Source organism: Artemia franciscana, chromosome 7, assembly GCF_032884065.1.
Source record: "Artemia franciscana chromosome 7, ASM3288406v1, whole genome shotgun sequence".
Classification (NCBI taxonomy): domain Eukaryota; kingdom Metazoa; phylum Arthropoda; class Branchiopoda; order Anostraca; family Artemiidae; genus Artemia; species Artemia franciscana.
Window position 1 is genome coordinate 61638973 of NC_088869.1, and position 12760 is coordinate 61651732.

The 12760-nt window shown below is 34.7% G+C and overlaps 1 protein-coding gene across 1 annotated transcript in view; it reads left to right on the plus strand.

The window, feature by feature from the left end:
• Window positions 1–8279, plus strand: part of LOC136029570 (HMG box-containing protein 1-like) — a 53842-nt gene extending 45563 nt beyond the window's left edge. Inside the window, exon 7 of the mRNA XM_065708060.1 lies at window positions 2901–8279. Coding sequence (XP_065564132.1) covers window positions 2901–3054 — 154 coding nt within the window. The 3' untranslated portion in view covers window positions 3055–8279. The remainder of the gene's footprint in view (window positions 1–2900) is intronic.
• Window positions 8280–12760: the final 4481 nt, after the last annotated feature.

The window sequence follows — 12760 nt, forward strand, 5'->3', positions numbered from 1 at the left end:
GAAAAAATAAAAACCAAGAAAAAACCAATGCAAAAAAAAACAAAACTATAAGATAAATAAAATTCAATAAAAGCCCAATATTGTCAAATTAAAACCAAATACCTACAGCCGTAAAGCGAGTCATTCACAAATATCCACGATTTGCGCCAAAAAAAAATTAGAACTGCTATCGAGGGATACTAGCGAACAACTGAGAAATAAAGGAAAAAATTCATTCTCTCAAACAAATGAACCAGCAATTAAATTAGTTGGAGAACTGTGTTATCTGATTTTAATAATTCTATTCCTTGTAGATACCCTCTGAGATCGAAGGGGTTGTTGACGTGTTTGATTATGTGATTGGGAAGGTGGTTCAAGGTTTATTTCAGGGATTACTAAAGTATCGGCTTCTTTTTTGAGAAGACCGAATCTGCATCAAAACTGCCAATTTTTATATTTGGTTTAACCGAAACTTTCTTTACCTTGGCCCGCTAATTCAGGCTAAAACAAAATCTTATATTAAAAATTCTGCTGATTTCGTTTCCAAGGTAAAGCAAGTGTCGGTTAAACCAAATACAAGAATTGACAATTTTTATACGCAGTAAAGATATATCAATTTTGATCCCAAAAAAGGCCGAACTCTTTTTGAAGTATAAACTCAGTTCTATATCAGAAAAATCTACATTTCCAAATCAGAGACTTATTTCACTTACAGCCCTTTGCAACAGAACTTCTTTTTATTTCCATTATATTGATATTTTTATAAAGAGAAATTTAGGCTTCTAATCAGTACCACCTCCTCCCTATCACCAAAAGAGGCTGATATGTTCATGGAAAACCTAGAAGAAAGGGCTATTTTGCTAAATCTTTGTAAACCTGAATTTCCGGTACGTTTTAAATAGAATATTTTTTATTCGATGGAGAATGGTGAATATTCTCTGGGGTCTTTCCTTCACTTGCTTAAATCCTTGGATCCAAAACTCAAATTTACTCAGGAATCAGGGCTAGATAGGATTTTTTCTTTCTTCGATGTCCTGGTGCATCGAAATGACAAATGTTTCGAGTTTGGGGTCTATAGGAAACCTACACATAGTGACTGTTACTTAAATTATTCCTCTAATCATTCTCCTGCGTTTAGAAGAGGCGTGGTTACTTCTTTAGTTGATAAAGCATTGCAGGTTTGTTCGCAACGTTTCCTGGATTCAGAGCTCGATCATCTTTGGGATGTTTCATTTGGGAAATGGTTATCCAATTAGTTTAATAAATTCTGTAATTGAAAAACGTATTAAAAAGTTATCAGATAGCGGCACAGTAAGGAATAACCAAAGGGAAAATTCGGTTTATCTTGGTCTCCCGTACGTAAAAGGGGTTTCAGACCACACTTCTTAAGATCAGTTCCAAATCTATCAAGATAAAGACCCTATCCCAAAAGGTCAAAACTCTGGTGTCAGAATTCCATGCTCTTGTGGTCTTTGGTACATCGGATGGGCTGATGAACGGCTTACGGATAGATCAAGTCAGCACTATACCTCAATTAAATAACGCTCTTAAAAAGTGAGAAAAAACTGAAAATTTTATTTCTGCCCTTCTCAGGGACGTCACTAGTCCCTTAGTGTCTTTTTCGCTTGGTGTCTTTTTCAGTATTTTCGTTTGGCCCATTTTTGATGGCCCATTTTTCGGGATTTTTGAAAAAAATCCCATTTTTGATCATTTTCTTTCTCTATTGTTGGATCAGTGGAGTATAAAAAATTATCTTAGCTAAACTAATAAAGTTAGAAACATGGAGGTTCTATAGAATAATTATGGAACTACGAAAATAGACTGTACAAATCTTAAAAAAACTCACTGCCGAAACAATATGTTGAAATTCAACCTGGTATTTCATTATATGGCGGTGTAATGGTATTACATCGTTATTCAAATGTTACATCGCCTGGTATTAAATACTGGCGATGTAACATTTGAAATCAAGAGAAGGATTGGACAAGCATCAGGCGCCTTGAACAGACTAACACCAATTTGGAGAAGCAACAAATACTCACTTCGTTTAAAATTGCGCCTGTTCAACAGCAATGTGTTGTCTATATTGATGTACGCCAGTGAATGTTGGAAACTCAACCAACAACTTGAGAAACGTATCCTTGGATTCGAAAACGTTTGCCTTCGAAGGATCCTCAAAATCAGTTGGCATCAGAAAATTACCGATAGGGAAATCCGGCTGAAAACAAACCAGCCCATAGTGACCGAAGTTTTGAAGAAACGAAGATGGAATATTTGGGTCATGTTCTACGCATTCCCGAAGACAGACTTCCCTCAAGAGTGTATCAATGGCAGCCTGAAGGAAGACGAAGACGAGGCCGACCAAAACACACACTGCGGAGGTAGTATGATCGGGACCTAAAAAAGGCAAAAATTTCCGTCACTCTGCAATGGGAAGATATCACTGCAGCCGCACAGCTTCGTGATGAATGGAGAGACTTTGTCGACGCCCTATGCGCCACCGATGCCTCAGGAGGATCTAAGGTCTAAGGTAAGGTAATTCATTATATTGGATCATCAATCGAGTAAAGTAAGTGAAGCGAGTGGTTTAAGGTAATACCCCCACCCCCGCCTGCTTTCCGCCCCACATCCAACTTTTAAGAATATTTTAATCCTAAGACACATTACCACAAGATCGGTAATTCTCTGCTCTGGAATTTTGATTGGATTAATATTGAAACTGCTCTAATTTCAATTCCAATGGTTGTGGCTAATTTTTTAATTTAGTACAAATTAGATTCTGATAGGAAATGTTTTATCATTGCCATTTAGGTATAGCCTAAGATATGGTATAAGTAATCTTCGTCCCAGATGAACAGAATAGTTTTTTGAATGTTTCCCTTTCCAATGATGGACTTTAAATTCTTTTCTTTTTAAAACAGATCCATCAGCGTTATTCTCGGTGAAACTTGGAAAAACCTCAGCCAAACAGAGCGCAGTGCGTACTCAGAGGAAGCTAAACTGCTTGCCACTGAACATAAGCGTTTGTATCCAGATTGTTGGAAACGAAAAAGGAATTCAACTGCAAAATCTTGATCATTTGTAGAAGTTAATCGTTATTGCTATGACGAGTATGAAGTTACTAGGATCTTTTTATAGTGGTGCTTTCTTTATTCTGTTTATGTCATTCCGTTTCCTCTCATTTATTTTTTATATGAAATGAAAGCCATGTTTAATGGTATTGAAGTTCATGTTAATTTTGAGATATCCGATAGCGAAGTATAAGGGCTAAGTGAAGGTTATCTTTACGGTTTTTGTTACGTGTGTGTTTGTGATTATGATTTATTATAGTTCTAGAAGTAAAATATTTGGATAAGTAAAGCACAGAAGTTTGCGGTGCTTTGCGGTTGACGGTGAATCTTGCGGGGCTATGACCCTTTGCTCTTGGTTTATTTCATTCAAGAACTTTATTCATGGGTGATCTATTTGTCTTTCTTTTGCTCAAAATGTTAGTCTAGATCACGGTGTACGCAGGAGACCCTCCCCTCCCACTTCTGCCAAATAATGTCCCTTAAAAAATTTGTGTATTGCTTCACCTGAAGCATATGGAATCAGAAAAGGCTAAAAGACACTTTTTTGTTCGCCTCTGCTACTGAAAGTGTATTTTGTCATTCCTTTACTTTAATTCTTATTTTCATAGATAAGACCTACTCTACTGTATACCTTCTACTCTTTTTTATCTCCCTACATGTACTCTCAGCTCTGCTTCCGCTCTGCTCCCTCCCAAACCTCCCTTCCATAGGAATAAGGTGTATTAAGTAAACGTCAAAATTTGGGTGCTGAAGGGCTGTACAATTTCATGCTTAACTAATGAAGTTGAAATTAAAAAAAGTTTGTTTCCGACACCAACTTTTAAATATTTTACAAACAGGAAATGTGCTTAGCAACTTCTGGTGTTTAGCAACTTTCCTGTTTATTTTTCTAGAATTTTTTGTAGACTTCTGGATATATTCTGTATCCATAAATAGATATAGAATATAGATATTCTATATCTATATCTAGACTTCTGGATGTTTTTGCATACAGAAAAACATGGATCAGTGCAGTTTCGTTCTGTTTATGGAAAGAAAATAATTCGGCTAAATATTTCCAAGGATTTGATATCCAGGCTTCTATTTCCGCTCTGCTCCTTCCTCGGTAAAGATTGAAGATATGTTTGTTAATCAAATCTTTCTATTAGCTAGTGTATTTTTCTTCTAAGACGGGAAAAATTAGTATAAGGTTATAGAAATGATTTGATAATCTCTCTTTTTAGTAAAGGGGAAAACAGGCGCCGGTGAACAGTCCTCAAATGTTCCATGTCATTCATAAAACTTGACCTTTTTATTAATGACAGATGTGTCAAATGTTGGGCTGTAATGTTGGACTCAAATGTACAAAACCCTTACTTCCGCAGATGACCAAGCTGAAATTACATTCTCACTTATTTCTCGTTATTTATGTTGAAATAGATAATTTGCTGTTTCTGGTGGAAGGGTGTCTTCTAGGAAGGGCCATAGATGGCATACCTTTCTTCATTGTGTTTCATAGACCATTGAAATATATTCAAAAGTTCCTTCCATTATTTATAATCGCATTAATAATTTACCATTTTCGTACAGAGAAATCATTTGGGAAGGGGGATAAAATGCCCTTATCCCTCCAAAAAGTTCTAAAATACAAACGATGCGATTGCAAGGGATAGCTGGTAAAATAGGGACTTCTTCAATTATCCCATCCTTGACAAATGGATGGCTTTCATCCGCTAAAAAATGAATTTGGAAAGAATGACCACTTTTGTTTTAGCTGTACTCCTTTCTTGAAATGCCCTTTTTTCCTAAGGAATAAAGGTAAAATATATTTCTAAGAGAAATGGCACTGGCAAATAAAACAGGGATTAAAAATCAAAATAATGAAGTTAAGAAGAAACACGGATACAGAAGTATAAGATCGCTGTAGTATGTTTTCTATTATGTGTACGAACAAAAGGGAATACTCCTCGAAGTGGGTATATATCAAGTCTTTACCTCGTCCATAAACTATTGCCCCCTCCTCTTCCTATAAAGAGAAAATTGAAATGATTTCTATGTTTTTTGTCACCCCGTTCCTTCTTTTGTTTCCTTCTTTCCTTTTTTATTATCCATTTTCTTCTTTTGGAGTTTTCTTTTCCTATACAGAAGACAACCTACAAGTAAAATAGAAAATAAAGTAACACGTTTAGATAGAAAAAGGTTGAAAAGAAAATAAAGAAAGACAATTAACTAATACTGTCAAGGGAATTGTGCCTTTAGTGTCTCATGCATTTGGTTTAGTGGTCGCTTTGTTCAGAAGTTCATTATGTCATGATTTAAGTGTTTTTAAGGGCTGTTTTATTTTTTATTGCAATGTGTCGTCTTGATAAAAATTCTTTGACGATCAATCAATATGTTCAGGATCGGAGACAAACTTCATAAATATACCAGTTATAAACTGAACACTCAATATCATCAATATAGATGGCGTTTTGTTGTAATGGCATCATTTTTAAACCACGGAAAAAGTAACCCTTTAGGCTCAGCTTTTTCAAAAATCAGTTTTTTATTCTCTATTGCCCGTTTAAGTTGTCGCAAAGCTAATTTGATTCATTTTATGACATTAAAATGTAATTTAATCTAATATTAATAGTATAATTTAACAACTTATTTTAGTGTAATTATATAAATAATAGTATAATACAATTTAATTAAACTCAATAAGTATAATTCAAACTATCTAGCTGAGAGATAGAGGGAGAAAAATGGAAGTAAAATAATTAAAGTTGATACAATCCAAAATAGTCTGTTCATTCTGATCATTCTCATGATGTCTGATCATTCCATGGGAGAACTACAGTCTCATACTCTCAGAGATATTGTGGTTTTCCTGTAACTTGTGTTTCTAGTATATTTCACCCCTTTCCCCTTTTCCCTTCCCTCCTTTTTTCTTTCTCTTACTCCCCTTTCTCTCGAAGATGTTAGTCTCCCCAAGGAGTTTACCGAACGCGCGCCTGGAGATAATTCATTATATTTTAAATTAGGTTTATAAATTGCTGAATTACGTTTATAAATCTTAGAAATAAAGACACAAGTCACAAGAAACACAGAAACAAATAAAGACAATATCATAATTCTTAGTATCTTAGAGTTTTCCTATAACTTCTATATTTGTCATAATGTGATTTAGGTGTTCTCTCTATCTCCCTCCCCTCTAAATATTTTGTGGCCTCTGGTTGCTGCGTACGTGTCTGGAGATGATTTGTAGTAATTTGATTGCTTTTGTCTTTAAAATTATGTTTTTAAAGCTTAAGGTTACTTTCGAATTTAGGAAAGTGAATACGGGCCTCTTTCAGTACATAGTACAATTGAACCATAACAATCAGTTTTACAATTGGATTTCCTCTAGTGATTTTTTGTATATGTTGTTGTGGTGCTTCTTGGAAAATATGGGTCTTTCATTTGTTTGCACTGTCTAGTTGGACATTATTGTAGATCAAGTTCAGTTTTTGCACCGTTTCTTGTGTTTGCACTGTCTAGTAGGACATTGTTGTCTATCAAGTTTAGTGTTTGTACCGATTCATGGGTTTCTCGTAGAACAAGCTGTACATCAAGTTTAGTGTTTGCACTGATTAACGTGTTAATATTGTCTGGTAGAACGTTGTTGTACGTCAAGTTTAGTGTTTGTAAGGTCTCACATGTTTGCACTGTCTAGTAGGATATTGTTGTATATCAAGTTTATGTTACGACTCTTGTCATATTTGTACACGAGAAATGATGGGGGTCAAGGCCGCCACCTCGTATTATCTCCACCTCCCTACACAGTGTATAACATGCTTACAATCGGAAACTTATAGGCCTGTAATTGAGGTTTCTCAAGGATTAGTTGTTACAGAAGGAAAGGTTTCCTTTGCTCCCCCTCCCCCCCTCGCTAGGAAGATCCAATTTGTGTGCATTTATGACAAGAGTAAGACTATACTACCCGTATAATTAATAGCTTTGTGCTCTATTTATTTCTCTTTGATCTTTAGCTGTTAATGATAAAAGCAAGTTAATTTAAAAGGTTAATTAAAGCTAATTAAAAAGTTAATTAAAGAATTAACGTTAGAAGTTAATTGAAAAATCATATTCAATTTAGCTTAAAATAAGAGATTTTCAAACTAAGAACGGTGATATTATAACCTTAGTATCACAAAATAACAGCTGACCTGTATTAGGTTGCCTTTATAAGTGTGTGAAAATAGCTGGATGTTCCCAAATGTGCCTTTTTGTATCGTCAACAATGTAAAGTGGATGTTTCTTCACATGAAGTCTTCAATGTTCAATCCGCAGATTATTCATTTTAAGATGATGAGACACAATACATATGAAATCAGTGAATTTGGCTCATATGAAGAAATAAAGCATCCAAATCATTAATGAAAGTGATATTTCAAGCTGATTTAAACGAACCAAGTTATTTACCCTGAATATTTTGATGAGGTAATTAATAACAGGATTGTTTTCCCCCTATATCTTGGGTTATTTTCTACTTTTCTTAATCATGCCATCTATAAAAGCCATACATTTTGTTTTTAAAGTTTTTTTTAATTGATGATGTGTTGGTGATTGCAACACGTTATATAAAGTGCAATATAGTCTACAGTAATATAGTAGTGAACCAAGCGTTTCAGTGTCCATTTGACCTTTACTTTACAACAATATTTCACACATATGGGTCTTATTTGATATCAGGATGCATAGGAGGGGGGGGGGGTTAGTTTTTTCTATTTCAAATTTTACTCAGGGCTCCCTTGGAATATATATTGAAGTAGGTGGAAAAGTTCAGTTCAATATGAGAAAACTTAAAGTTAATATTGTTATCCAAATTACTAAATAAAGCACGTATTTTATAAGATAAAGGGTTTGATGATGATATAAAACTGTGATTTTGATAATGCAGAATTTTTAGTGGAAGGATATTTCTCATTAGTTAAGTGTTCCAGGTCAAAATTAGCCTATTAAGATGATGCTCTTCGTCTGGTTCACTTAGTTCTGTGATAAGAAATAACTTTTTGATCAGACACATACCTATTTTCTGGGTGGTGGTTGCTGGGTAATTCTAAAAAAAAGAGCATATTTTGTTTATAATTTGAATAAAAAGTCAACAGGAATTCAAGAACGATGAGGATTTCAGGGGGTGGACCAGGTCTTGAGGTTATTGGAGTAACCTTATATTTTCAGTTACCACTTTTCAGTCCATTCTAGCTAATAAACCGACCCCCCCCCCCCCCAAACAAATAAAATATCTTCTAAAAAAAGGATTGGATTTGGCTTGTTTAATTTCTCTTGCCTTTAATGATTTATCTAATAATCCAAAAAGATCTCTTTTGGACCCTATGCTCCTACCCCTATGGCTCTCGGTCTTTCTTTCAATGTCTCCGGTTTTATTTGTCTTTTTCATACGTGTGGCTTAAAATGTTTATCAAAGAAGGATATAATTTTCGAAGATGATGTATGGCCACTCTGAAAAGTTTTTTGGGATAAACTTTTGGCCATGAAGGTTAAAATGAACTATGAAAGTTGGCTTTCTGCTCATCTATAATTTTTTTTCGATGGCTAGTTGAGTGATGTAAAAATGAATATGCTCGAAAACGACAAAGCTAATGGATCATTTTGCTTTTGAAGTTTTTTAAGTTAATTTTTGTTGCAATATAAATGTCTTTCTCATCCATTATCAAGAGCTTCTTTAAGCAGTGTTGTACACTTTTTTTAAGATTAAAATGTTTTTGTAAATGTTGAGATATTTCAAGGATCAGGACTTCCCTTGGGATCCCCCGGAAAGACTTAAATTTTGTGCATTTACAACCAGTATAAGACTATTTTGATCCTTTGCTGTTGAGTAAGGACTGTCGGTTTGGAAAGACAGTTTCGGATGGTGTCATCTAATCGTCTTATATCTGCAAATAAATGAGAGGGTGGCGTGATCTCCTCTAACCATTTTAAGAAAGTTTTCTAAGATGGATCATCTGTCTACAGTGTCAAAGGGAGAATAGAAATAGATGAAAGCTATATGCGTATTTTTACTGTATTGTAACGCTCTACGTAAAAATATTTGAGCTAAGTTATTCAGATGTATTCTAAAGTTTTACATAAGTTTATATACTTGAATGAAGAATAGTCTTCGTAAAAAGTCCCAAAATCTGTTTTCTGCTGTGCGTTAAATTTGTAAGATATGCCCTTTCGTTGTGACTGCGACGTTATGCACAATAGATGATCAGTCTCAATTAATTTTAACTTCTTTACAATAAGCTACGAGACAAAAAATACGAATAGTTATCGTCCTTGCGAGAACAGGAGACGAGACATTTTTAAATAATAAGAAAAGAAAAGGTATATATGGTAAATTCTCTTGTTAACTCACTAATAAGAGAGCTTAAATTTGCGCATACCTTTTAGAATCAGAATTTCATATCGAATACAAATATACATTTTTTAGCCCCTAAACCCGCTAATATGCAAATATATACCATGAATTCTATTTATGTAGTGAGTTTTTAATTGTTTTTACACAATGCTAAATCAATTTGAAGGAAAAAGTGACTTACTGAGAACTCAGTGCATATATAAAAATCAGGATATATATTTGTACACTATGATTAGGGGAAGCGAAGTTAATATCTAATGCAAATGAATGTTATATTTGGATTCAGGACAAAGTTCTGATTTTAAATATATTCCTTATCTATCTCATTAGTGAGTTAATCGTGAAATTTACTGTAAATTTTATTTATCTTCGAAAAACAATTCTTGCTAGAGCAAGAATTCTCCAAAAGACATGAAAGACGTCATGCAGACTACATTAAAAGTATGAGAGAGTAGGGTAAAATTAAGAATATTTTGGTTAGGCCAATTTTATATTTGGCTGGAACCCTAATTTTTAGTGTAGACTACGCATTTTTTAACCATAAAAGTAACAATCAGTTTAAGTTTCGTTTTATTTAACGTTTTTGGCATAATTACGACTAAAAAGTAAATGAGTAAGTATGATTTGCAGCACAAAGTTTGTGCTGTGTAACCGGTGGTGCTGATCTCCGTTTCATGGCCCTTCAGCCAGGAAGAGCAGTGGGGGGGGGGGGCTGGGGGCTAGCTATCCTGTACTTTCGCACACTCTTACTGCTTACCTTCCCCAGATTTCTCCAGGTTTCCATTTGAAGCTGGGTTCACTCTACCTGAGCTCATAGAGTCACGCCACTGACCCCCGTCTCAAACAAAATAACCGGCCACGCCAAGAATCGAACCTCTGCCCCTGGTACAAAGGACTCTGAACCCAGCGCGCCAACTCCTTAGCCAACTGCATAGCCGATTGTGACTAAAAGTAGCTTAAAAAAAACTTTATAGGTAAATGTAAAACTGCCTCTAAAAATCCAGTTATTCACTTTAAATAAAGTAAGGAACTTCTTTAAAACTGAACACGAAAGGAAACTACCACTGACGTTGAAACACAAAAAGAAAAAAATAGGATATTCCAGTCAGTATAAAAATTAAGTGCCTTTAATGGTTTGATTAAAAAATAGTTTTCAAATAAGAAGCTTTTCAGAATAAGTAAATAACCTTACTAAAAACTGAAGCGATGACAAGTAAATAAATTTAATAATTCAACCCTAAAACAAACGAACAAGTTTTTAATTTTATTTCATTGCTTATTTAGACAGACGGTGAACATACAACCGAACCTCTTTTTGTGCTCTTTTTAAAAAAAATGCATAAGTAGCTTCCCTTGCAAACTTTATTCTAAGGCCTTAAAGAATGTTTTACAAGGTTACCTTGTTCCTTATTAGAAAATAGTTAACGGGAATTTTAAAAACTGTTTTAAAACTATCACAAATACTTGTCTCTTTCAACGTTTTTATCTCAACGACAGGGGGCATCTAGTGACATTGCATAGGGATAATGGAGACAGCCCATAACATCGTATAGAGACATAGGTTATGCCTCACGACATCCTAGTGTCTTTTTTAGCTGAAAATATTAAAATGTTGTATTTCGACATAGCAGGGTTCTCACAACATCGCATAGAGACATAGGAAACGCCTTGCAACATCGCATAAGAAGATGGGGGGGGGGGGGCACCTGCAGCATAATTATCTAGCCCAAGTCTGTATGCAATAACCCCTTGTCTGAATTGTACTTCTTTAAATTCCTTTAAAGACAATCTTTGCCCCTAAGAAAGACTTATTCTAAGACATGTTGTCACAATCCGTCAAACCTAGGAGACTGTTCTTTAAGTTTGTCATATTACTGGCATCTTGGCGATTCATCAAACAGTTCGTGGTAACAGACTGTAGTAAGGAGTGACCCGGCTCAATAGTAACCGAAACTCTAAAAACTAAATTTTTATAACAATAGTTACAACGAAATAATCGCATTCTGATGCTGATTTTAAATATATAAGTTTTGTTAAGTTTAGACTTACCCATAAAAGTTAAGAGCCTGAGAAAATTTGCCTTATTTTAGAAAATAGAGGGCAACACCCCTTAAAAGTCATTGCATCTTAACGAAAACCACACCGTCAAATTCAACGTATCAGAGAACCCTACAGTAGGAGTTTCAAGCATCTTTCTACAAAAATGTTGAATTTTGCATTTTCAAACAGTTCGTGGTAACGAACTGTAGTAAGGAGCGACCCAGCTCAATAGTAACCAAAACTCTAATGGAATTTTGATATCAATAGCTACATCAAAAGAATTGTATTGTAATGCTGATTTTAAATATATAAGTTTAATCAAGTTTAGTCTTACCCATCAAAAGTTACGAGCCTGAGAAAATTTGCCTTATTTTAGAAAATAGGGGAAAACAACCCCTAAAAGTCACAGAATGTTAACGAAAATCACACCATGAGATTCACCGTATCAGAGAACCCTATTGTAGCAGTTTCAAGCTCCTATCTACAAAAAACCATAACACTGGACCACTGTGGAATGTTGTATTTTTTGCCAGAAGGCTGATCACGGATGCGTGTTTATTTGTTAGTTATTTTTTTTCCCCGGGGTGATCATATCAACCCAGTGGTCCGAGAATCTTGCGAGAGGGCTTATTCTAACGAAAATGAAAAGTTCTAGTGCCCTTTTTAAGTGACCAAAGAAATTGGAGGGCACCTAGGCCCCCTCCCACGCTAATTATTTTCCCAAAGTCACCAAATCAAAATTCTGAGATAGCCATTTTATTCAGCGTAGTCAAAAAACCTTATAACTATGTCTTTGGGGACGACTTACTCCCTCACAGTCCCAAGACAGTGAACCAACAAAACCTATTTGAATATTTCGGCCCTATATCTAAGGGCTGTCTTCAGCAAAGAAAAAATAAAAACAATAAAACCTTTACAATAAAAGTTTTCAGTTAAAAATCCATTTTTTTAAAATAGCCTCGGCATCATTACTTCTTAACGAAAAGTTCAGCCAAGACTGTCTGATAAAAGCTAACATTTTACAAGATAAAAAGGTTCATTCATTTCACTAACTGTATTTATTAAAAATTGGAATGATTTCTTATTGCGATATTTGCCTTACCTGCAGCTAATCTGATAGTTCTTTTGATATTGGGCTTGTTTTTGTTCGTTCCTATTTTTGCTTTATTTTGAATTAGATTATTTTCTATAATTAATTTTGTGTACATAGGGTTGAGTGTGTATTCACCCAAGTCTCTATTTAGGGATGTATTATTATTTAAGTTTCGTTTGATTTCGATTGCCTCGCGGACAGTTTGTTTGATTC